The sequence below is a fragment of the Oryza brachyantha genome, chromosome 2, assembly GCF_000231095.2.
Source record: "Oryza brachyantha chromosome 2, ObraRS2, whole genome shotgun sequence".
Taxonomy (NCBI): Eukaryota; Viridiplantae; Streptophyta; class Magnoliopsida; order Poales; family Poaceae; genus Oryza; species Oryza brachyantha.
The window spans coordinates 26,927,258-26,947,094 of record NC_023164.2 but is presented as its reverse complement, the minus strand read 5'-3'; the positions used below and the strand labels follow the sequence as shown (position 1 = coordinate 26,947,094).

The 19,837-nt window shown below is 44.3% G+C and overlaps 4 protein-coding genes and 3 non-coding genes across 7 annotated transcripts; 2 read left to right on the top strand and 5 right to left on the bottom strand.

The window, feature by feature from the left end:
- Positions 1-3,622: 3,622 nt before the first annotated feature.
- LOC102701979 (ATG8-interacting protein 1-like) lies at positions 3,623-6,615 on the bottom strand. The gene is made up of 3 exons (XM_006648076.3): positions 6,521-6,615; positions 4,929-5,737; positions 3,623-4,057 (listed from the first exon to the last, which is right to left on the bottom strand). Exons 2-3 carry the CDS (start codon positions 5,730-5,732, stop codon positions 3,956-3,958), a joined length of 906 nt encoding a protein of 301 aa, XP_006648139.1. The 5' UTR covers positions 5,733-5,737; positions 6,521-6,615; the 3' UTR covers positions 3,623-3,955.
- Positions 6,616-6,920: 305 nt separating this feature from the next.
- LOC102701697 (rRNA 2'-O-methyltransferase fibrillarin 2-like) lies at positions 6,921-9,949 on the bottom strand. Its single transcript, XM_006648075.3, has 7 exons — positions 9,861-9,949; positions 9,483-9,787; positions 9,209-9,304; positions 9,010-9,087; positions 8,750-8,926; positions 7,377-7,445; positions 6,921-7,270 (listed from the first exon to the last, which is right to left on the bottom strand). The coding sequence occupies exons 1-7, from the start codon at positions 9,874-9,876 to the stop codon at positions 7,094-7,096; spliced, it is 918 nt and encodes a 305-aa protein (XP_006648138.2). The 5' UTR covers positions 9,877-9,949; the 3' UTR covers positions 6,921-7,093.
- LOC121053713 lies at positions 8,039-8,113 on the bottom strand. The gene has a single exon (XR_005811257.1). It is a non-coding gene; the product is annotated as a small nucleolar RNA snoR60 (small nucleolar RNA).
- On the bottom strand, positions 8,557-8,631 carry LOC121053712. The gene has a single exon (XR_005811256.1). It is a non-coding gene; the product is annotated as a small nucleolar RNA snoR60 (small nucleolar RNA).
- A 109-nt stretch (positions 9,950-10,058) lies between the features above and the next one.
- Positions 10,059-13,187, bottom strand: LOC102699664 (protein DETOXIFICATION 35-like). The gene is made up of 7 exons (XM_040521056.1): positions 12,387-13,187; positions 11,682-12,307; positions 11,545-11,601; positions 11,237-11,475; positions 11,002-11,120; positions 10,790-10,876; positions 10,059-10,685 (listed from the first exon to the last, which is right to left on the bottom strand). Exons 1-7 carry the CDS (start codon positions 12,840-12,842, stop codon positions 10,596-10,598), a joined length of 1,674 nt encoding a protein of 557 aa, XP_040376990.1. The 5' UTR covers positions 12,843-13,187; the 3' UTR covers positions 10,059-10,595.
- On the top strand, positions 10,115-10,198 carry TRNAL-CAA. The gene has a single exon. It is a non-coding gene; the product is annotated as a tRNA-Leu (tRNA).
- Positions 13,188-16,075: 2,888 nt separating the features above from the next.
- LOC102701419 (calmodulin-binding receptor-like cytoplasmic kinase 2) lies at positions 16,076-17,925 on the top strand. The gene is made up of 3 exons (XM_040521181.1): positions 16,076-16,382; positions 16,553-16,969; positions 17,083-17,925. Exons 1-3 carry the CDS (start codon positions 16,085-16,087, stop codon positions 17,793-17,795), a joined length of 1,428 nt encoding a protein of 475 aa, XP_040377115.1. The 5' UTR covers positions 16,076-16,084; the 3' UTR covers positions 17,796-17,925.
- The last annotated feature ends 1,912 nt before the right edge of the window (positions 17,926-19,837 follow it).

The window sequence follows — 19,837 nt, the reverse complement described above, 5'->3', positions numbered from 1 at the left end:
TTTCGTATTTTGCCCAAATTAAAATCTATTTATACTAATCCGGTAGAGCAAAAAAATATTTTTTCACAGCTCTAAAACGAGCGGAAAATAGGAGGAAAAGAAAATTTGGTGTTGACTTTGAGTGGCAGTAGAGTAAATTTCTCGGAATTCGGGAGGGTATTTTGGTCAGATCGGGGCCCCGGTGGCGCTATCCCACGTGTGCGTGGGGAGGCAGCCAATAATAAAATCGCGCTCGCGCCTATCCATACGCGCTATCCGTGCCCTCGGGCTGCTCCGGGCCCACATGTCAGTGAGACTATACGCAGGCGGGTAAGCGCGGGGAGGGGTAGCCCGCGACAGCGTGCCCCCTCGTGCAGTTGGAGATGAGTGGGGCCCACCTCCTCCTCCTTTTCTCTACGGGGAAAAACATTTTTTATCTTCCCTTTATTTTATTTATTGACGACCAACTCCACAGTATACCATTCGTACGCAACGCATATACGGAGAAATAAATCATATGTTGTATTCTACTATAATACGCCAAACTTAATTGGGAAATTCCGTAGAATTCCATCAAGTCGTACGTTGTGAAATTCGTATTTGTAGGATTCGGCGAAGATTGATTTCTTTTTTTATCTTCTGACGCGTGTGTAACTCAAGTCAATAAGTCAACCTGTTTGACGATTTCAAACCAATTTTGCTATTGGTGTAGGTAGCGAGGAGTATATAGATACAAAATAAAGTGATTTCTTTTCATTTGAGGGTGAGAGGAGTTTAGTGGAGTGGTCTTCTATTCTTCTCGTGTAACGTACGTATAACGTATTTTGCTCTGTTCTAACGACGTACACGACTGGTATTCTTGTGTTTTGTTTGTTGTTATTATTGGGGATAATAATAATAATAATAATAATAATAATAATAATATGGTGGCCTGTTTGCTTAAAAATAGAACTGGATACTGCTGAAGTGATTAACCAGATTCCAGTGCAAGCTGCTGTCTAATGAAATAGTACTAGTTGATCTATTTAAGAACCAGTAGTAATTGTCTAATCAACTTGCTAACATTTTTTTCCTTTGATTTATGTGTTTACCTTATTCCTGTAAATGAGTTGATTGCCACTAAATTCCAGCACAAAAGTTCACTTTGTTTCAACGTAGACTTGGTCAGCGCACTTGAACAAGAACATTATGTTGATGGTTGCATACTTCTTGTCTATCATAAGGATGACAAAAAATGGTAAGTGTGTGCTAATTTCAGTCACTGTAAAGTGATCACTGTAATTGGTTCTAGAACGCAACAACAAAAAACGAGATCTTTTGTTGCAGGTGTAACAACCATGATGGCAGTGATAATTGGAAGATGAGAGAAATCCAGCTAATGCTTTAGGGTGACACCTTGGTTGCTGTCAGTTGTTAGCATCATAATCCTAATTTATTTATTTTTTTCTTGCAAGTTTAGAGTTGGGGTTTGGTTGGTTGTCCCCATCAGAATCATCTGGGGATGGCACCAACATCCACATGTGCTGGGGCTGCCTCTAAACTCTGGTTTTTGGCTACTTCTAAGCCTAGGGAGCTATTAATCAAGGTGTCTCACTCTCCTCCTAAGTATACATATAATTGCTGGTAGTATCATATTATTATCCTCTAAGTAAGCCTGCAAACTTGGTCAGTTAACACTCCAAAAACGCGTCCATGTGGTTAGGATAGGAACATGATTGAAACAATCTTCTTAAAATCCATTGCAGCAATTTTTATTTAGGCCAGCCAGCCACCACGATTAGGACAAGATTATTCTATGCTAATACTAGCAGACAAGGAATAATCTCCAAACTGTCAGCCAATGTGTACCCAACACATTCCCCAAAAGGAGTTGTTTTGTCTCCTTCAATGTAAAAATTACTAGGTATGGAATAATTGTGTATTTTATTCATGATATATAAGTAATATACAAAATGAAATATATACTACAATATGCGGTCATCGGTTTGTTTGTTCTAAGCAGAAACAAAATAGCTTATTAACAATTAAAAATAATTTATGAGTAAAAATTTTATATACATATTCTTATAGACCTAAAATCAAATACTGGAAAAATAAAATATGACAAAAAAAACTTAAAATCAACTCTAAATTTAAGTTTTAAAATTTAAATTTCAGTTTATAACTTTAAGCCATTCATAATTCATTGACTTAGATTGCTTCTATAGAATTAAATAAGTTATCATGTATCATCAAAAGTGATTTAGCAAGTAGATAAAGAATGAAAATAAAACTATGTCTTAGCTAAGACATGGTTACTAATTTTCTATACAAAACCCAAAATATAATAAGAGATACTCCCTCCGTTTCACCATGTAAAACGTTTTAGCTATATTTAGATTTATCTATTAACCAATGTATATTGTTTATATATATATATATATTATTATCTATATATTATTATCTATATGGATGGATCTAGGAAGCTAGAAAGTCTTATATTATAAAACAGAGAGAGATAGATAGAAACTATTGCATCGTAAAAATGGTACCTAATAGCGTATATAGATTATAGCTAGTGTCTTCCTTTAAGCATAAGCAAAAAGACACGGGCCGGCTTGACCCATCGCCGCGGTAACTGGCCGTCCCGCGGAGGCTCGGTACGGTATGTACCGCGGTTTTAAGTTTGAATTTGAGGAGAATTTAAAGTGTTGAGAAAATTTAATAAAAAATATATGTTGTATAGGTTGATATATAATATAGTTTTGTCAAAGAAATTCATGAAAAAATGTGTATTTTTGACGCAATTAAAAATCATAACCAAAAATTTCGGAGAAAAACAATAAAAAATAGCTTATTGCAAATACTATTTCGTAAGAAGATAGTTAATAATATCTTGTTGTTGAGTCATTATTAATTTACACTAGACATACGTTGCATATAATGTTGAAATACAAATATATAGGAAAAATATGCATAGAGGAAAATTATATGTGCATGTTAGTACATACATAATAGTTTTATTCGTAATAATAGGTAGTAGGTATATTTGTGACAAAACAATTAAAATGAAGTTGTTGTTACTCGTTAAAATAAATTTGTGACGTAATATTAAAAATTTAGAAAATGTCATGTTAAAATTTTCTTGTTTTCCTATAACATATCCTAAATGTAACAAAATATAGTCACAAAATATTTTTCTTATTTTTCTGTATTTTTTTAGATTTTTTAAAGTTTTGTTTGCATTTGACATCTCACAAATTTTCTTGGTTTTAAATATTATTGCGGTTTTCGCAGCCGAAACTGTGTGGTTTTGCTTGGTTTCCGCCGTTTTCATGAATTATTTCGGCACACATTAGCTACGGTTGCCGTTTTCATGAATTATTTCGGCACACATTAGCTACGGTTACCGTGCGATACCACGGTTACCGCGAAAAACCGCGCGGTTACCGAATTTACCGGCAAGGTTTGAATTCAAATTTTTAATTTTTAAATTCATCGCGATTTTTACGATATCCACGGTTACCGTGCGGTAACCGTGCTCCACGGAGCACGAGAGGGATTTTCGCGGTAAGGTGAACCCTAGTTACTGCTGCTACTAAAATGTTCGTGAGGGCTTAAACAAAACTACAGTATCGATAATATAAGCAGGATCACACAGAAAGACCAAGAACATCATCAACCTAAATAATCATCAACATATATATACAAGTTTTCTGCAGCAACCTGAAAAGGTACTGCAGTTGACAAACCAGGAGCAGTACTCTCAAAAGAGCAAAACAAATCACACTAAACACATATATACAAATCCAAAAGGGGGGGGGGTTAAATCAATTACATAGCTTTTTGAGGGTATAAACACCCGGACGATTTGCGGCATTGAGTAGACAATCCCCCACTGCATTCATTCAATTCCCAGATGATGACTCAAGTGGGTACATATTTAGGATACGTCTCATAAAATGAGCATGTTGGTGGGACTTGACGGTGAGCATCATCAGCTCAATCGAGCATGTCCATGGATAGATGGAGCTGGGTGATTGCTGGCAACAAGGATGTCCTTGATGCGATTCAACGGTCCTACAGCTTCGTTAATTTTCTGAAAAGCCAACAGAAGTCTGCGTTAATTAGAACTCAGCTGCTAGCTATCACTTCATAAACAGCAAAATCAAGAATTGCCACAACACACATCAAACATGCTGGAAAACTTCTCAGCAATCATGGAGGCCAAAACAAACAGTCTGCACCAATGAAAATATCAATAGGGGCTGTGGGATGAAGCCCCTAGGAATAGGGCTGGAGTGGAGGATTTACGTGCCTCCACATTTTGGGGGCCCTAGTAGGGTCCCTGCTGGACCTAATTTGTTGGTCTCGACCCATAAAAACTGTTAGGGGGCTAGATTTAGGGTTCCTGCTGGCGATGCTCTAAGATACTTATCAGAACAGCACTCGCTTGGATGGGCCTCAATCCCAGCATGCAAGTATTGGCCAGGATTTTGGCCTATCCAGACAAGGCCTTAAAGTGTGAAGGGGTTGATTTACAGTATGTGCTATAAGACATCCCTGTGATAATAGCAATCTTCATATTGGTAAGGGGGGAAAGACCATGGCATACTTCCCGATAAAATATCTAGCCTTAACATTATCCTACAAGAGAATGCACAGGGTTCGGTTCTAACTAAAGATATCTGGTATTGGTGATGTATATCCTTACATTCCTAGTTTTCCTACCAACCTACTTCTTGACCACAATAAAATCCCTCACATTTTGGGAGGTGCGGCATAGAGAAAGATTATGGTAGAAGAAAGTGGCTGAAAATGGTAAATATCATGCGACCCAGTACCGAGAATATGTAAGAAAAGAATAAAAAATTAAGTGAGCCAACAGTGCCAATTCATCCAATATACAATCTGGTGGAAAAAGGAAGACATTTCTTTTCTGAAAAGTAAATATGTTTATTCGCAATTACCTCATTGCTGCTAGGATACAATTTGACCGGCTGATGCAGCAACTTGGTTTTCTTCCAGCGCCTCCCAAAATATGTGATTCCAACCAAAGCAGTAGCAACCACAATGATGGGCCAGAACTTTATACTTTTCCTCACATTCTTGTATTGCTTCCTCCACGAAGCATCACGTGGAGGTTCAGAATCATCGGGTTTGTTTTCGTCACTAGATGCAACAACCTTGGATGAATCAACGACAGGGTTCACATTTTGCAAAGCTGGCTCCTCAGTTTTCTTCTCATTTTTACTCTCTGTAACTGACCAACTTAACTCGTTTTTAGAATCAATTGGACTGTAACGAGATGATGAGAACCCGACTGGTTCCTCACCAACCAAACCCATCCCTTGGAAAGCTTTACCATCATCAAACTCCATGCCAACCAGGGAAAGGTTTTTCCCTTTGTCAAAGGATGGGATCCTGTGAAGGTCATCCTTCAGTTTATGCTCACAGGTTTCTTGGAATTTTCCGTCGTCACCTTCGGCAGAGATTGCATCTTGGCCACAAAGCTCCTTCTGTCGCTCTTTGCTGTCCGTGTCCCTGAGGAGAGTCTCGACCTCATTCCGTGAAATCGAGAAATGACCAGACATCAAAAGTGCCGCGGCTGAATCATCCCCTTTTGTGCCATATCCCTTGACCTCAGCCTCATCAGACAGTTCAGACATTTTTGGGCCAGGTGCAGATGCATACGTCGATGCAGTGAGTTGGACGACCTCCCAATCATTCCCACGCGGGGAGGTCTGCTCAGCAGCACTCTGGTCAGGTTCCATCTTACCTGGAACCAAAGTCAGTACACACCATTGTTGAAGACCATATATATAACAAGACGGCGAACTTAGATGATATTACGTCTTTGGGTTTTGTAACTTACAGCAGGTACTAGTAAAATCTCAAAACAAAAGACTGGACTAACTTTGGGGCAGTGACACGGTAAAAGAACCACGACAGGACTAATAAAGTACTCCGTTGTTGTGAGATGAGAAGAGTTGTAAAAATTGAAGCAACTAAAATAAATACAGAAAAAAGAACGAAGAAGTGCTATATTTCCAAACTGTGAGGTCCATCGGCAGTGTAACTAGGCAACAAAAGTACATAAACAAGCAATATTTAACTGGGCTTCCCTAAATACTACTCCAGTTTAGGAGGCGAAGAGGACAGAAAGACAACGTTTTCATTAGGGATATTAACTTAAGAGCAGTCCGATAATTACCAGTAGATGCACACAAGGATGATCACGATCCGACTGAATTAAATACAACTCAAGCAAAGCCATTGCATATACTCCACTCCACTAGATGTAAGCTAAAGTGAATGTGAAAAATCGGTACTCAAACGTAAACTAAAATCACAGCAACAACAAGAACAATCACACAGGGATTACAAGAAACAGATCGTCCCGACGCAAAAAGAAGCCCCCCACCCTGCCCACCCAGCGGTTTCTCCAGTAGCGGTTGCGGAGAAAGGGCAAAGAGAAACACAGCCACTCAAACAAACAATCGAGGCCTAATCGGCAGGGAAAAGGACGGGAGGGGAGGGGAGATCGCGGCGGCGACCGTACCGGCGGCGACGACGAGGTCGAGGGGCGCGATCGCGAGAGGGGAAAGCAGATCGAGAGAACGGGAGGCGAAAGGGAGTGGCGTTGCGTGCGGAGATTTTTCTACTACTACTCCCACTAGTCTAGCCGCCCACCCTACCCTCTCTCTCTCTGCTGCTTCTGAAACCGCCAATGGATCAGTGGGCCGGGTAGCCTTTTCTTTCATTTCGGCCCAGTAGTGTTTCACGTGCCCGGACAACCCCATTTACGTGTATCTAAATACAACTCAAAATAGATAGATTCCTAAACCGTACATAGGACCACGGTTTCATGGTTGACAAGGGAAAATCAAATCGAAAACAAATCAAATATTTACGTCGTACGAGTTGCTTGCAATGCAAATTAAGATGGATGGCTGCAAGGATAGATAAACGGTAACGTCGACTCAACAAATTTCAAGTTTTCTCCGTTCGCGATACACAGGTTGCTGTAAAACCAGCAGCAGCAGTAGCAGCATCACAACAGCATAAGCAAAATCCTAGCGCTTAAAATTGTTTCTTAGCTTACTACTACATTTGAGCACGCAGGATTTCTCTTTTAAGATGTGCCCTTTTGCTTCTTGGGCATCCTGTAGCCACCGACGACGCAGGCATGGTCACGCTCGAAGGGCTCCAGGGTCACCTGCTCCGATGGCTTGAACTGGTCTGCCTTCAGCTTCTCGACCTCGCTAGCAAACACGGCCTCAGCTGGCATCGTGGAGTCGATACAGTTCGCCTGTTCAAAAACAATTTGTTAGCTCAATGCTCTACTATCATCCTCTGTGTCTCCCAATCTCGATTCATTGACTTCAGGGTTCAGTGGAACTGTGGAAGTATGTTACCTTGATTGAAATGACAAAGTGTCCACCGTTCTTCAGGAAGTAGGATGCATTGAGGGCTAAGATCCTAGCCTGCGGGACACATGATCCATTGCAGAGGTTTCAAATTTGAAATCAGTGAATCTTAGACAGTTTTAATAGAGTGCACATGCCATACAGGGGATTTTATGTGTGACAACCTATCTCTTACTCAAACAGCATACTTAGGAGAAACTATTATGTGTGTTTATTCAATATTGAAATCTGAACTGTAAAACTTATCTTCACAAATATTGAAGCAAAAGCATATCGATGTTCAAAATTCTGGATACTGACAGAATTAGGAACTAAGTACTACAAGAGTATTGAAATGGTTCCAATTTACAATACCAAAGAGGCAGGCTAAAATAACAACAATAGGACATAATGCTATACCAGAAGTTCCTAGCACAGCTGATGTAGAACATAAAGAAAAACACCATATCAGGGTAATGAGTTTGGACAAAAACATGACTAAGCCACCAGTAGAGCATACATCAATTTATATACTAGTAAAAGTTATCCTGCGATACTAAAGAGAGAATAAACAGCTAAGCACAAGGCAAATTGCTGTAAACATAGGTAGCACAGTACAAATACATGCACAGAATACTCATAAATCCAAGCAATAAAATAATAAAACACAGTGCATCAGAAACTCGAATATGCATCATCCAATTTGATGTCCTGAAGGGGAATCCGAGTAAGCTCATCCTTTGCTAAGGACAATCAAAACATCAAATAATAAGGGGCATGGTATAGTGCTAGCACTGAAATGCAAATTATCCAGAGCAAAGCAAACCAGTAGGCATGCTCACTGTACAGACATCGAGGTCACCAAATACTACCCAAAGAAACCCATAACAAAGGTTCAACTTGTAAACCTTCAAAGCCGATTTCAAAAGGATGGACACAAAAAATAAGATGCAAACAACAGAAACAAGATAATAGAAATAATGCAGTTTGCTGTAATTATCTAAGTACTACAGAAGAATACATAAATAGTACTAAAATATGTAAGAATACAAGAGAATATAAAAATCTCGGACATAAGAAAACAAAAGCAATCTATTGAAATAGATTGCACAGAGCAACACAAGCCAACAACAAATTAAAGAAAGCAGGCCGAATCAGCACAGAAAAAAAAGGTGGTACTGGGCGTTAGTGCATCAGAAACTCGAATTTGCATCATCCAATTTGATGTCCTGAAGGGGAATCCGAGTAAGTTCATCATTTGCAGCCCAGGAGTAGCCAAAGAATGTCACAAGTATTGAACACAGTTAATTAATACTAACTAGCAACCATATTATCCCAGATCAAACTAAAGGTCATGAAATCACATTGTGAGAAAGGTATACCTGATCTGGTTGGGCAACATCAGAGAAGATAACATCAACCATTCCAACCAACATCCGGTACCTTGCCGGGTGCCTAGCATCCTCAATAATGGGAATCACATTGGTCCTTTTTTTAGCCATGTTGACAAGATCCCTACCACTCCTGTGTGAGAACTCGACAGCGTAGACCAAACCAGTCTGTAAAGCTACTCGATTAGCCGATAGCTAATTGTAGATCAAGGTGACTCAATATGAAATGAGAATGGTCCATAGGATCTCACCGGTCCAACAATATCAGACACATGAGACACAGTTGTTCCTGAGGCACCACCGAGGTACAGCACACGAGTACCAGGAGCCTGAATAATAACAAAGATTAACACATGACACTCTTCTGCACTAAAGTTTTAACATCCACAATGATTTATAGTGCTTCAACCTAGGCTAATGCACACTGGGATTCAAAAAAAAAATACTTACAATCCAGATGTTATCAACACCGCCAAGCACGGCAGCAGCCAGCTTAGAACGGAAGGGGTTCCACACCCTGTACTCAACCTTTGTTCCATCCTCATTCTGTTCACACAGAAACAATATACATGAACACATTTTGCAGTTCACACTACTCCATATATCAACAAAACAAACTTGGTTCTGTACACTACAATGGTGCAACAACATCTCGCAGTAGTATGAACTAGATAGGTAGAAAAGGGTGGCCATGAAATGGGAGGAAAAGGTAACAGAGATAGACCTGGACGGAGATGCGCTTCTCGCCGTAGACGGACTCGCCGGGGACCATGTTCTTGGTGCAGAGCGCGTCCTCCTTAGCCTTGGCGATGAAGATTCCATCGTGCTTGTGCGGCACCACGACGACCTTGCTCCCGCCCTTCATGCCACCCCTCCCACCGCGACCGCCGCCACGGCCACCCCTCGGCGTCCTGCCTCCCCTCCCACGGCCTCCTCTCCCTCCGCTGTCTCCGCCCCTCCCGAAGCCCCTGCCGCCGCCGCCGCGGCCGCCGCCGCCATCGCCTCTACCTCCCCTCCCGAATCCCCTGCCTGCGACGAAGCACAGTGTAAGATTGAATCTAGCGCGACGCGTGTGACCAGTCCTAGGGCTTCCGATGCTTACCTCGCGGTGGCCTCATGGTGTCGAGTCGACGAGGTGCTTGTCGCCGCCGCCGCCGCCAGTGAGGAGTGGACTGTGGACGTAGGGTTTTGGACGGGGTTAGGGTTTTGGACACGGGAGAGATTTTATAGAGGAGAAGACTAGGTTGACATTTGATCAGGGCCGTTGATCTGAGAAATGGCGTAATGGACGGTTTGATGTAATACTGCCATTTCCTAGTAATTATTAATAGAAAAAAAAATTAGAAATACATATAGGTCAGGATGGCCGAGTGGTCTAAGGCGCCAGACTCAAGTTCTGGTCCTCTAACGAGGGCGTGGGTTCAAATCCCACTTCTGACATTAATTTTTTTTTCAGTCATTTTTTGTTCATTCCCTATATAACTGTTGCATGTGTCAACGCCCATGGCGTGCATGTGCATTGCAAGCACCGATGGCGTTCTTTGTTGCTCTGACGTTGCAAACTGTGATTGAACAAGCAGTTCCATTCCAGTGCAAAGGTCGAACAAGCATGACTGATTTTGTCAGAAAGCATATCAGCTATGAAACCACTCTGAGCCTGAATGTATTAATCTTTTTATCATCCCAACTATCCCTAGTCCTAGACACAGTATGCACAATGTGACTGCAGACGAATTAAAGCCTAAAATCCCAGCGTACTGTGACACTCCTCGTTTCTTCTCATACTATTCCTCGCAGACTCACTATGAACTAACAAAGCAACACCAGTAAAAAGGAATTAGATCGTCTCATCCTGCTCCGACGTTGGAAGCTTCTCGTGCTCGTGCTGCCCGCCCCATAATCTCACCCTCTCCAACGCCTGCTCTGCCTGCAGGAAACCAGCATCAGCACGTTTTATGATCATGATCAATTGTAAAAATTATGATCGTGTTTATTATGCGTTATAACACAGAGTGGATTGGTGTGGTTTACCTCCGCTGTCCAGTCAGTTTGGCATACCATGTACATGAGAACTGCTGTCTGCATTGCCGTTCCACACAGCATGCCAGCCCAAATTCCCTGCAAGTTCAGTGATTTTTTCTTGCAAGGATGAGGTTTCAGCATTTCACAGGGCAATGTACATGATCTTGGACCTGGTAAATTGCATCGATTTGGTAAGATGATTCTGAACTGAATCGAATTACCTTCACGCCCCATCTGAAGAGGTAGCCAAAGATGAAGCCGAGAGGGAGGCCGAATCCGTAGTAACAGGCCAGGTTGATGTACGCCACGACGCCCTGCCATCCACCGCCGACCGCGACGCCTAAAGAACAGATCTTTGGGTGGTCAATCGAGGAGAAGAATCACCGACTCACCGTGACTGAATGATTGTGCTGGTAGAAAGATGCAGGTTGGTGTGAGATGTGAATCTTTGCTCGCCTGAGATGACGGGCTGGATGCTGTTGAGCACCATGGTGACGGCGAGGAGGTAGGAGATGTTGGCCACGGCCTTCTGCAGGCGCCTGTCGCCGGTGAAGATGACCGGGAAATGGTTGCGCGTCGCCAGGATGAGCACCATCGCCAGCAGGCCGAGCGCCAGCGACTGCACCAGCACCACCGCCACCGCGTGCATCGTCGCCCGCGGCCGCCCCGACCCGAGCTCATTCGACACGCGGACGCTGCACATGTCGTCGCTGTCAGATCCGTGGGTTGGAAATGGGAGGAAGAATCCATGGCTGCGCTGCTACCTGATGGCCGCGTTGAGGCCTATGAACAGCATCCCCTCCCATCCGTTTATGTTCATGCTGCGTGCAAGAATGCATCAAACACTTGATTTTGTGGATTGATCATATATGTATCGTTCGCCAGTGCGATGCTTGGTTACCAGATGGATATGGAGTCGACAGCGATCTCGGCGTCGTCGAGGTGGCCGGTGAGGACGACGAGCACCATCATGTACCATATCTCGAGGCAGAGCATGATGGCGGAGGCGAGCGAGAGCTTGAGGAAGGCCCAGAGCTCGTTGAAGGCCGCGCGCGACAGCCCCGTCCAGCCGTCGCGGCACCACCCGACGACGTAGGCCACCTGCGCCAGCGCGATCAGCCAGGACGACACGTCGTACGCCGCGGCGGCGCCGGCGATGCCCCAGCCGAGCGCGGAGACGAAGAGCGCGAGGAGGACGACGTGGGCGAGGAGCGCGGTGAAGCCGATCCAGGCGAGCACCGTCACCTTGCTCTGCGCCTGCAGGAACTTCTGCGTGGGGAAGTTGATGGCGAGCGCGAACATCTGCGGGATGATGCGCCGCGTGAACTCCCCGGCGGCGGCGGCGATGGACTCCTCCTGCCCGAGGAGACGCAGGACGGGCGCCGCGAAGGCGTAGAGCGGCGAGAGCAGCGCGGCGGAGGCGGTGAGGATGATCCAGGAGCGCTGCATGTAGATCCCCAGCATGGCCACCTGCCCCGCCCCGAACGCCTGCCCGCACAGCGTCTCCAGCGCGCTCCCCATGCCGAGCTGCCATTGCCAAAAGAAGCTGGTGCTGATCCGATCGATGTGGATGGAGCCATGGAGGGATGGAAGGTGTCGGACTCACGAGGAAGCCGAAGGAGAAGTTGGAGACGACGGTGAGGCCAATGGCGACGGCGGAGAGCTCGCGGTTGCCGATGTGGCCGGCGAAGATCTGCGTGGTGGAGTTGGTGCCGTAGAGGCAGACGATGTTGAAGGCGATGGGCGCGCCGATCGCCCACAGGCGCCGCGACTCCGCTGTGAACACCTCCCACGCGCCGCGCGCGGAGCGAACGACGGGCGCGTCGGCGTGGTCGTCCGGCCCGGCGACAGGGGGGCCATCGCCATCGCCATCGCCATCTCCCTCGGCGGCGACGAGCGCGCCGGTCTCGTCGTCCTGCACGGCGACAACCATATGGCCGTCCGCGGCGGCGGCGTGGCGGTGGCGGGAGCGGGAGCGGGAGCGGGGGCCAACGCGGAGGTGGCGCGGTGGGGTTTGGTTGGTGTGGCGCGCGGAGAGGAGGAGGGGTTCCGTGTAGGCCATGGCGATGGGAGGAGGAGGAGGAGATGGCGATCGGTTGGCGCGCGCACTTCACTCCCGCCCTCGATTTGCCGTTCTTGGCCTTCGCCGTGCTTCACGTCCACGTGTCAGTTGACCGTGATCGGAAGCTCACCTGTTCCCCCGACCTCTCAACTGATTTCTGTTTCTTGTCTCATGCAACAACCGAAAAAAAAACCTGAATCTTTGGCAAGAATGAAGAGGCCACTGCCGCAGAGTCGTGCGCGGCGGCGGTGATGGGGCAAGCCGGCGAGGACCACGGCGATCGCCGGCGGCAGCGACAGTTCAATGAATCGTCGTCGTGGCTTCGTTTCCGTGCCACCCCGGCGGCCGGCGCCGTGTTGTGTTGTGTTTTCTGGTCGTCGTCTATTTTAGTTGCGGCGTCCGTGTGGGCCATTTACTTCGGCCCGAAACTACATACATATTGGGCCGGAACGGATCTGTGGGTGGTTGGGCCAAAACCACCGACTGACTTCAATTACACTGATTTTTTCAGTCCAATCTGTTCTATAGCCGTTTCTAGGATCGAGGTGTGTGCATTGTGCACATAACTTGACCTATATATTGATGATAAATGTAAAGTATTTATATGGTAGTTTAATTTTTTCAGTTATTTATTTTAGTTTCGGTAAAGTGAAATATATTGAAGTTTTACCCATGGTTTTTGTGTCATTGATACAGCTTATAATATGCTTGTAGGCGAAACTATAAGAGCCATGGACCCTTATCATTTTACATTTTCAAGAAAAAACAAACAACATACTTATAAATAAAAAATAATTTATTAGTGAACCTTATATATATATGTTCTTAATGATATAAAAACATATACTGAAAAATAAAATATGGTAAACAAACCCCGTAATTAACTTCTAATTTAAGGTTGAAAATTTAAATTTTGATTTATAGCAGTAAGGGAAGGAACATGATGAAAAATACATTGAACTGATGAGGTTTTATTTTACCTTTTGGAGTGTCTTCTTCTTTGTACCCTGAGAATGACCACATGTTCGCTAGGCTCCGAGTTGAAACCCCAAAAATCTACTTGTGTGTAAAACTTCGATGAATAATCCATCAAATCTACTTTAAAAATAAGTGTAAAATTTTATAAGTGAAACTATAGGGTCACATTATCTTCAGTACTGCTCACAGGCCCCACACGCAGTCCTCAATCCTCGTCTGCCGTGAGGATTATATACTCTGTGTGTGTTTGTTTGGTCCAGTTCTTGTTCCGTCGGCGTCTGTCCTGTCAACGCATCATGCATCATCAGCCGTGCATTTAGAATTTTTTTTAAAAAAACATCGTAACAAGTATACGGACATAATCTAAAGTACTAAATATAGCGTAATATAAAATAAATTACAGATTCCGCAAAAATTCTGTGCGACGAATCTTTTGAGCGTAATTAATCCATCATTAGCACATATAGGCTATTGTAGTACTTATAGCTAATCACGTACTAATTAATTATACTTAAAAAATTCGTCTTATAATTTTCTCATAACTATGTAATTAGTTTTAATGTTCACATATATTTAATGTTTCGTTTAGATGTCAAAAAATTTGATGTGATGTTTTTAAAAAACATCCTCGTAACTAAACAGGGCCTTGGCTGACAAGGGAAAAAATGCTCTAGTCTGCCTGGTCCAAACTCATATCTCCATCAATTGTCCCAAGTCAGAACCAGATCAGCGTGCTTCTTGTCCGGGTCAATTGCTTCAGTTCAGTGCGTTTCACTTGAGTATGAACTCGTCAGTCATCATAGTTTCTTTCACCTCAATTTCTTCCCTAATCCGTTTCTTTGAATGCTAATAATCTAGTATACTTGTTGGAGCCGGTAGTGATTTATATATACCGGATGTTTGATTAAGTGCCTGCCAGCTCGAGACCTGGTTTCGCTGATGCATGTAAGCATGTTGTTTTCGTTGACAGGTAGAGTGAGCTCTCGAGTAATTGACTGCAAAAAAGGGTACGAAAAACTATCCAATTTTGTTGTTGCGTGTATGCCCATGGATTTGAACTTTGAACGGGTTAGAAAAGGGCATGAATGTTATATATGCAACAGTGTAACACGCTACTCCGTTAAGAAGACACTCCTTTAGCTAGGGCCCGTTTGGCATCTATAATTAGATCCATTAGCCTATCACAAAACGAATAATGATAAATGTTATTAGCATATAATTAATTGATAATTAAATACTAACAAGCTGATAAATGAATTTATTTGACTTTTAAATAATATTCTACTTAGTCATTTTTCACGGAACATATCATTTAACAATTTAAAAAGTATGATAATAGATATCGAGAGACTGGCTAATCTTATTTGATAGTTTATAATGCGGCCATAAACAAGTGGTTGTCCATGTTAATATATAAAAGTGAAGTAATGTTATGGAACAAAATTAGTTATGGGAAATACGAAAGTTGCTGGAACATAGAATGAAGTAACATACATTTATATAGTGGTGATTGTTTAGGTTTTTCATGAGAAATATCAAACAATATATTTGTAAATGGAAAAAAATTACAAGCAAAAATTTTATATACGTATTCTTAACGATATATTAAAACAACGTTGAAAAATAATCTCTAACAAAAAAACCTCAAAATGAACTATTTAAGGTTGAACATCCAATGTTGGTTTATAAAAATAAACAAAAGCGAAAAGACATGCTGGTACTGTGAAGCCGAAGTTAAGGATGTAGACTGCGTTCGACAGGTCGGATAGATAACCGGTACGAAATAATAGTAGTAGATTAGTATATGGTTAATTAATTAGTAATTATAAAAATTATAAAATGAATTAATATGATTTTTGAAAGCAAATTTTCTATATATTTTTTAAAAAATATACTGTTTAATAGTTTAGAAAAGCGTACGCAAAAAAAATTTGAATTTAGGTCAGTAGTAAGAGGTGAGAGGAAACCCGGCCGCAATCAGTTTAGTTGTCCGATCAAGATCACTACACCTCACTTTCACTAGTCCGAAGAACTAGTCATGCATCGTTTGCCAGGTCCAGCTCAAATAGCGAGTCACACTGGCAAGTGGGTCCCCCGAGATGCACCAGCCCCACAGACAGTGACACTGGCATGCGCCCGGGGCCCCACCCGCTCGAGCTCGCCGGCGTTGCAGCGTTGGACATGGTCGCGCCTTGACTTGCCGATGGCTAAGCTTAACTAGCTATATCTCCATACGCGCGTGCGAGCAGCTGGCCGGAGCAAACATGGAGGGGCGCGACCGCCGCCGGAGCATCTCTTCGTCGTCGTCCGGGCGGCGCACGCCGACGCCGGAGCCGGAGAGGGAGCGGTGGGCGTGGAGCCCCGCGTGGTCACGGCCGCTCTCCGTCGACGGCGGCGGAGGTGGCAGGGCGGCCTCGCTCAGGTCGCTCTTCAGGTCGATCGGGGTCTGGTTCAGCTCGCTCTCCACGCCCTCGTCGTCGTCGTCTTCCTCCTCCAGCAGCAACGCGAGGAGGACGAGGAGGAGGAGCAAGGAGGCCGACGACTTGATCAAGAAGCCGCCTTGTAAAGTCTTCTCTTGATCCATCGCCATCGCCTCGATAATTTTGAATTATCCTGTGTGCAATTTCTCAGGCGAAAAACATGATCCAATCTTGAAGCTTTTTCTAGGATTAATTCCGCAGCTGCAAATTTGCAATTCTTGATGGATTAGCTGGTTTGATGATTAATTCCAGTGCCGAGGCCGCCTGGCGGCGAGGGGAAGCCGCCGCCGTCGATGCGAGGGATGTACAACGGCAGCAGGGGCGGGGGAAGGGGCGGCAGCACGACGCAGTTCCAGAGCTCGGTGTTCTCCATGGAGGAGATTCTGCGGGCCACCAACAACTTCTCGCCGGCGCTCAAGATCGGGCAGGGCGGCTTCGGCGCCGTGTACAAGGGCGTCCTCCCCGACGGCACCCTCGTCGCCGTCAAGCGCGCCAAGCTCCGGACGCAGAACCCGCACGTGGACGTGGAGTTCCGGAGCGAGGTGAAGGCCATGGCCCGCATCGAGCACCAGAGCCTCGTCCGCTTCTACGGCTACCTCGAGTGCGGCCAGGAGCGGATCATCGTTGTCGAGTTCGTCCCCAACGGCACGCTCCGCGAGCACCTCGACAGTACGTACGTACTCCTCCTCGCCATTGGAGGAGCTCGCTCGTTTCTTGCTTGCTCGATCAATCATGCACGCCGTCGCTAATGGAGTCTGGCCGCGCCGCTGGCCGGCGAGCAGGGTGCAACGGGAGGGTGCTGGATTTCGGGGCGCGGCTGGAGATCGCCATCGACGTGGCGCACGCGGTGACGTACCTGCACATGTACACGGACCACCCCATCATCCACCGGGACATCAAGTCGTCGAACGTGCTGCTGACGCCGTCGCTGCGCGCCAAGGTGGCCGACTTCGGGTTCGCGCGGCTGGGCGTCGGGGAGGCCGGCGCCGCCGACGGCGTGACGCACGTGACGACGCAGGTGAAGGGCACGGCGGGGTACCTCGACCCGGAGTACCTCAAGACGTGCCAGCTCACCGACCGGAGCGACGTCTACTCCTTCGGCGTGCTGCTACTGGAGCTGGCCTCCGGGCGCCGCCCCATCGAGACGAAGCGGGAGATGCGGGAGCGGCTCACGGCGCGGTGGGCGATGCGCAAGTTCGTCGACGGCGCGGCGGCCGACGTGCTGGACCCGTACCTGCCGCGGACGCCGGCGACGGTGCGCGCGGCGGAGATGGTCATGGAGCTGGCGTTCCGCTGCCTGGGCCCGGTGAGGCACGACAGGCCGAGCATGGGCGAGTGCTGCAGGGCGCTGTGGGCGGTCAGGAAGGCGTACCGGGACATGGTGCAGGCCGCCGCCGGCGACGAGACGCCGCTGTCCGACCGGGCCAGCTCCTCCGCAGCCAGCACCAGCACCGGCACCGGTGGCGACCGGAGCGGCGAGCTCTGGAGGAATTAATCAAACTTTTTTTTCTCTGTAAATACGCAAGAAAGATTATATTTCTGTTCTTGTTGATGCTGTTGTGAATTGTGTGATCGGACTAATCGCTGACACGGTCGGAATGCGATTTCTTTTCTTCTTTATCTGTTCTTCTTGTTCCACGTGTCGTTGGCTAATGGGCCGTAAGCCACATCGATCATTTTCGCGCTGTTGGGCTAGGCCCTGGTATTTTCGCGTGGCGCATACAAGGAAGAGAATGGAATTTGTTTATTTGTATATTTTTTTAATATACATAGGTGTAATTTTGTTTTTAAAATTTACAAAACTACCGCCTCCGTCTCTAAATGTTTGACGATATTGACTCTTTGACACATGTTTGACTATTGGTTTTATTCAATTCTTTTTGTAAAAAAATATGAAACTATATATATGCATAAAACTATATTTAACAATAAATAAAATGATATAAAAATAATTAATAATTATGTAAAATTTTTTTAATATGACGAATAGTCAAACTTATATAAAAAAGTCAATAACGTCAAATATTTATGGACGGAGTGAGTATACTATTTGCATGTGGCAGCGATTCTAAAAGTTCATGGCAGTGATTTTTATATGAATAGGCCATGACGTTGAAGTTTTCTATGTATCGGCCTAAATGCAAGTTTAACGTATAGTTTGCCCTATAATATCTTAAAATTTTGTAAATAGGTCATACGAAGGTTTCGATGTCTAGATATTCGTTTAAATCTCATGCCTATATTCATAAAATATAATATACAAGTTAACCTCCAATGAAGACAAACACTATATAAAGGTTGTAGATCATGACCATGTCTCTGTAATTTCATAGTTGATCACTTCTTCATATAAAGGTATTCAGAGTAAATAGGTACAACTAGTTTGTAGCAGTAAAGGTCCTCTTCGAGAAATATACCTATTCACATTTAGACACTAAGAGACTCTGTTTCTGTTTCATAATATAAGATGTTTGACTTTTTTAGTTGTAACGTTTGACCATTCGTCTTATTTAAAAAATTAGTACAAACATAAAAAATGATAAGTTGTGCTTAAATTTCTTTGATAATAAAGTAAGTCACAAGCAAAATAGATGGTATTTTCATAATTTTTTAAATAAGACAAATGATCAAACATTACAAGCAAAAAAGTCAAATATCTTACATTATAAAACAGAGGGAGTAATAATGTGTATTTGACACAATTTTTTTTAATGAGAAGGTGATTAACGATAAAGTTGTAGATGTTCATGCCCATGGTTGCTAATTATCACATGTTCGCTGCCAACGTACACGATTTTACATAAATGTTTCCAGAATTAAAGTTTTGCAAATGAGAGTTTTACACATGAAAGTTTTTTTTAAGTGTGGATTGACAGCACATATGCGACAATTTTTTAGGGTGACAAATAAACAGAGAAGAATATGTTAGTGCCCTTTCAAGGAAAAGGGACTGTTTTTCCTTTTTGTAAAACCACATGATGACATGACTGCCTACCAAAGAATTGGAAACAATTAACGATCGACGTGGCCTTTTTATCAAATAAAATACCCAGTCAATAATATATGAGAGTATGGTACTATGTATAAGAAAAAGGTTGAACTTGTCGTCATATATAATGCAGCACAACATATTATATAGACTCTAATAACAAATGCTTCCAAGCACAAGATTACAAACTGCAGATGAACCAGTCCGGTCGTTGCAAATGCAGGCCGGCCAGAGACGAACAAATTAACTCAGATTAACTATTCAGCTGGTTTAACTAATCAAAATCAGAGAGAAAATTCATAAAAACAACTGCTGCGGCCGGCAGAATGACCAAGAGAAACATATGATAATGCCAGCGTCCACATCAACGCGCGGTAATCTCTAGCGCAGTGGTCATGGCAGCTGCACAAAACGCCATTGATTAGTGTAGCACTTGCGTTTCTTTATCTCTAGTTAGCTAGCTTGAGATCGTATATTTCGTTTTCACAAATCGGCTAAGCTAGATCCGATCCCATTAATCAGCTCACTGATGAATGAATCGTCGAGGA

What these genes read in the sequence shown, in the direction of transcription:
- LOC102701979 (XM_006648076.3), bottom strand. Translation starts at nt 5,732, where the DNA reads ATGGAACCTGACCAGAGTGCTGCTGAGCAGACCTCCCCGCGTGGGAAT. An exon ending in TGTATCCTAGCAGCAATGAG is followed by an intron (nt 4,058 to 4,928) that starts GTAATTGCGAAT and finishes TTGGCTTTTCAG; the next exon opens with AAAATTAACGAAGCTGTAGG.
- LOC102701697 (XM_006648075.3), bottom strand. An exon ending in AGAAGCGCATCTCCGTCCAG is followed by an intron (nt 9,305 to 9,482) that starts GTCTATCTCTGT and finishes CTGTGTGAACAG; the next exon opens with AATGAGGATGGAACAAAGGT. An exon ending in ACTTTGTCATTTCAATCAAG is followed by an intron (nt 7,271 to 7,376) that starts GTAACATACTTC and finishes GTTTTTGAACAG; the next exon opens with GCGAACTGTATCGACTCCAC.
- LOC102699664 (XM_040521056.1), bottom strand. Translation starts at nt 12,842, where the DNA reads ATGGCCTACACGGAACCCCTCCTCCTCTCCGCGCGCCACACCAACCAA. An exon ending in ACTTCTCCTTCGGCTTCCTC is followed by an intron (nt 12,308 to 12,386) that starts GTGAGTCCGACA and finishes TGGCAATGGCAG; the next exon opens with CTCGGCATGGGGAGCGCGCT. An exon ending in AAACTGACTGGACAGCGGAG is followed by an intron (nt 10,686 to 10,789) that starts GTAAACCACACC and finishes GGTTTCCTGCAG; the next exon opens with GCAGAGCAGGCGTTGGAGAG.
- LOC102701419 (XM_040521181.1), top strand. Translation starts at nt 16,085, where the DNA reads ATGGAGGGGCGCGACCGCCGCCGGAGCATCTCTTCGTCGTCGTCCGGG. An exon ending in CTTGATCAAGAAGCCGCCTT is followed by an intron (nt 16,383 to 16,552) that starts GTAAAGTCTTCT and finishes GATTAATTCCAG; the next exon opens with TGCCGAGGCCGCCTGGCGGC. An exon ending in GCTCCGCGAGCACCTCGACA is followed by an intron (nt 16,970 to 17,082) that starts GTACGTACGTAC and finishes GCCGGCGAGCAG; the next exon opens with GGTGCAACGGGAGGGTGCTG.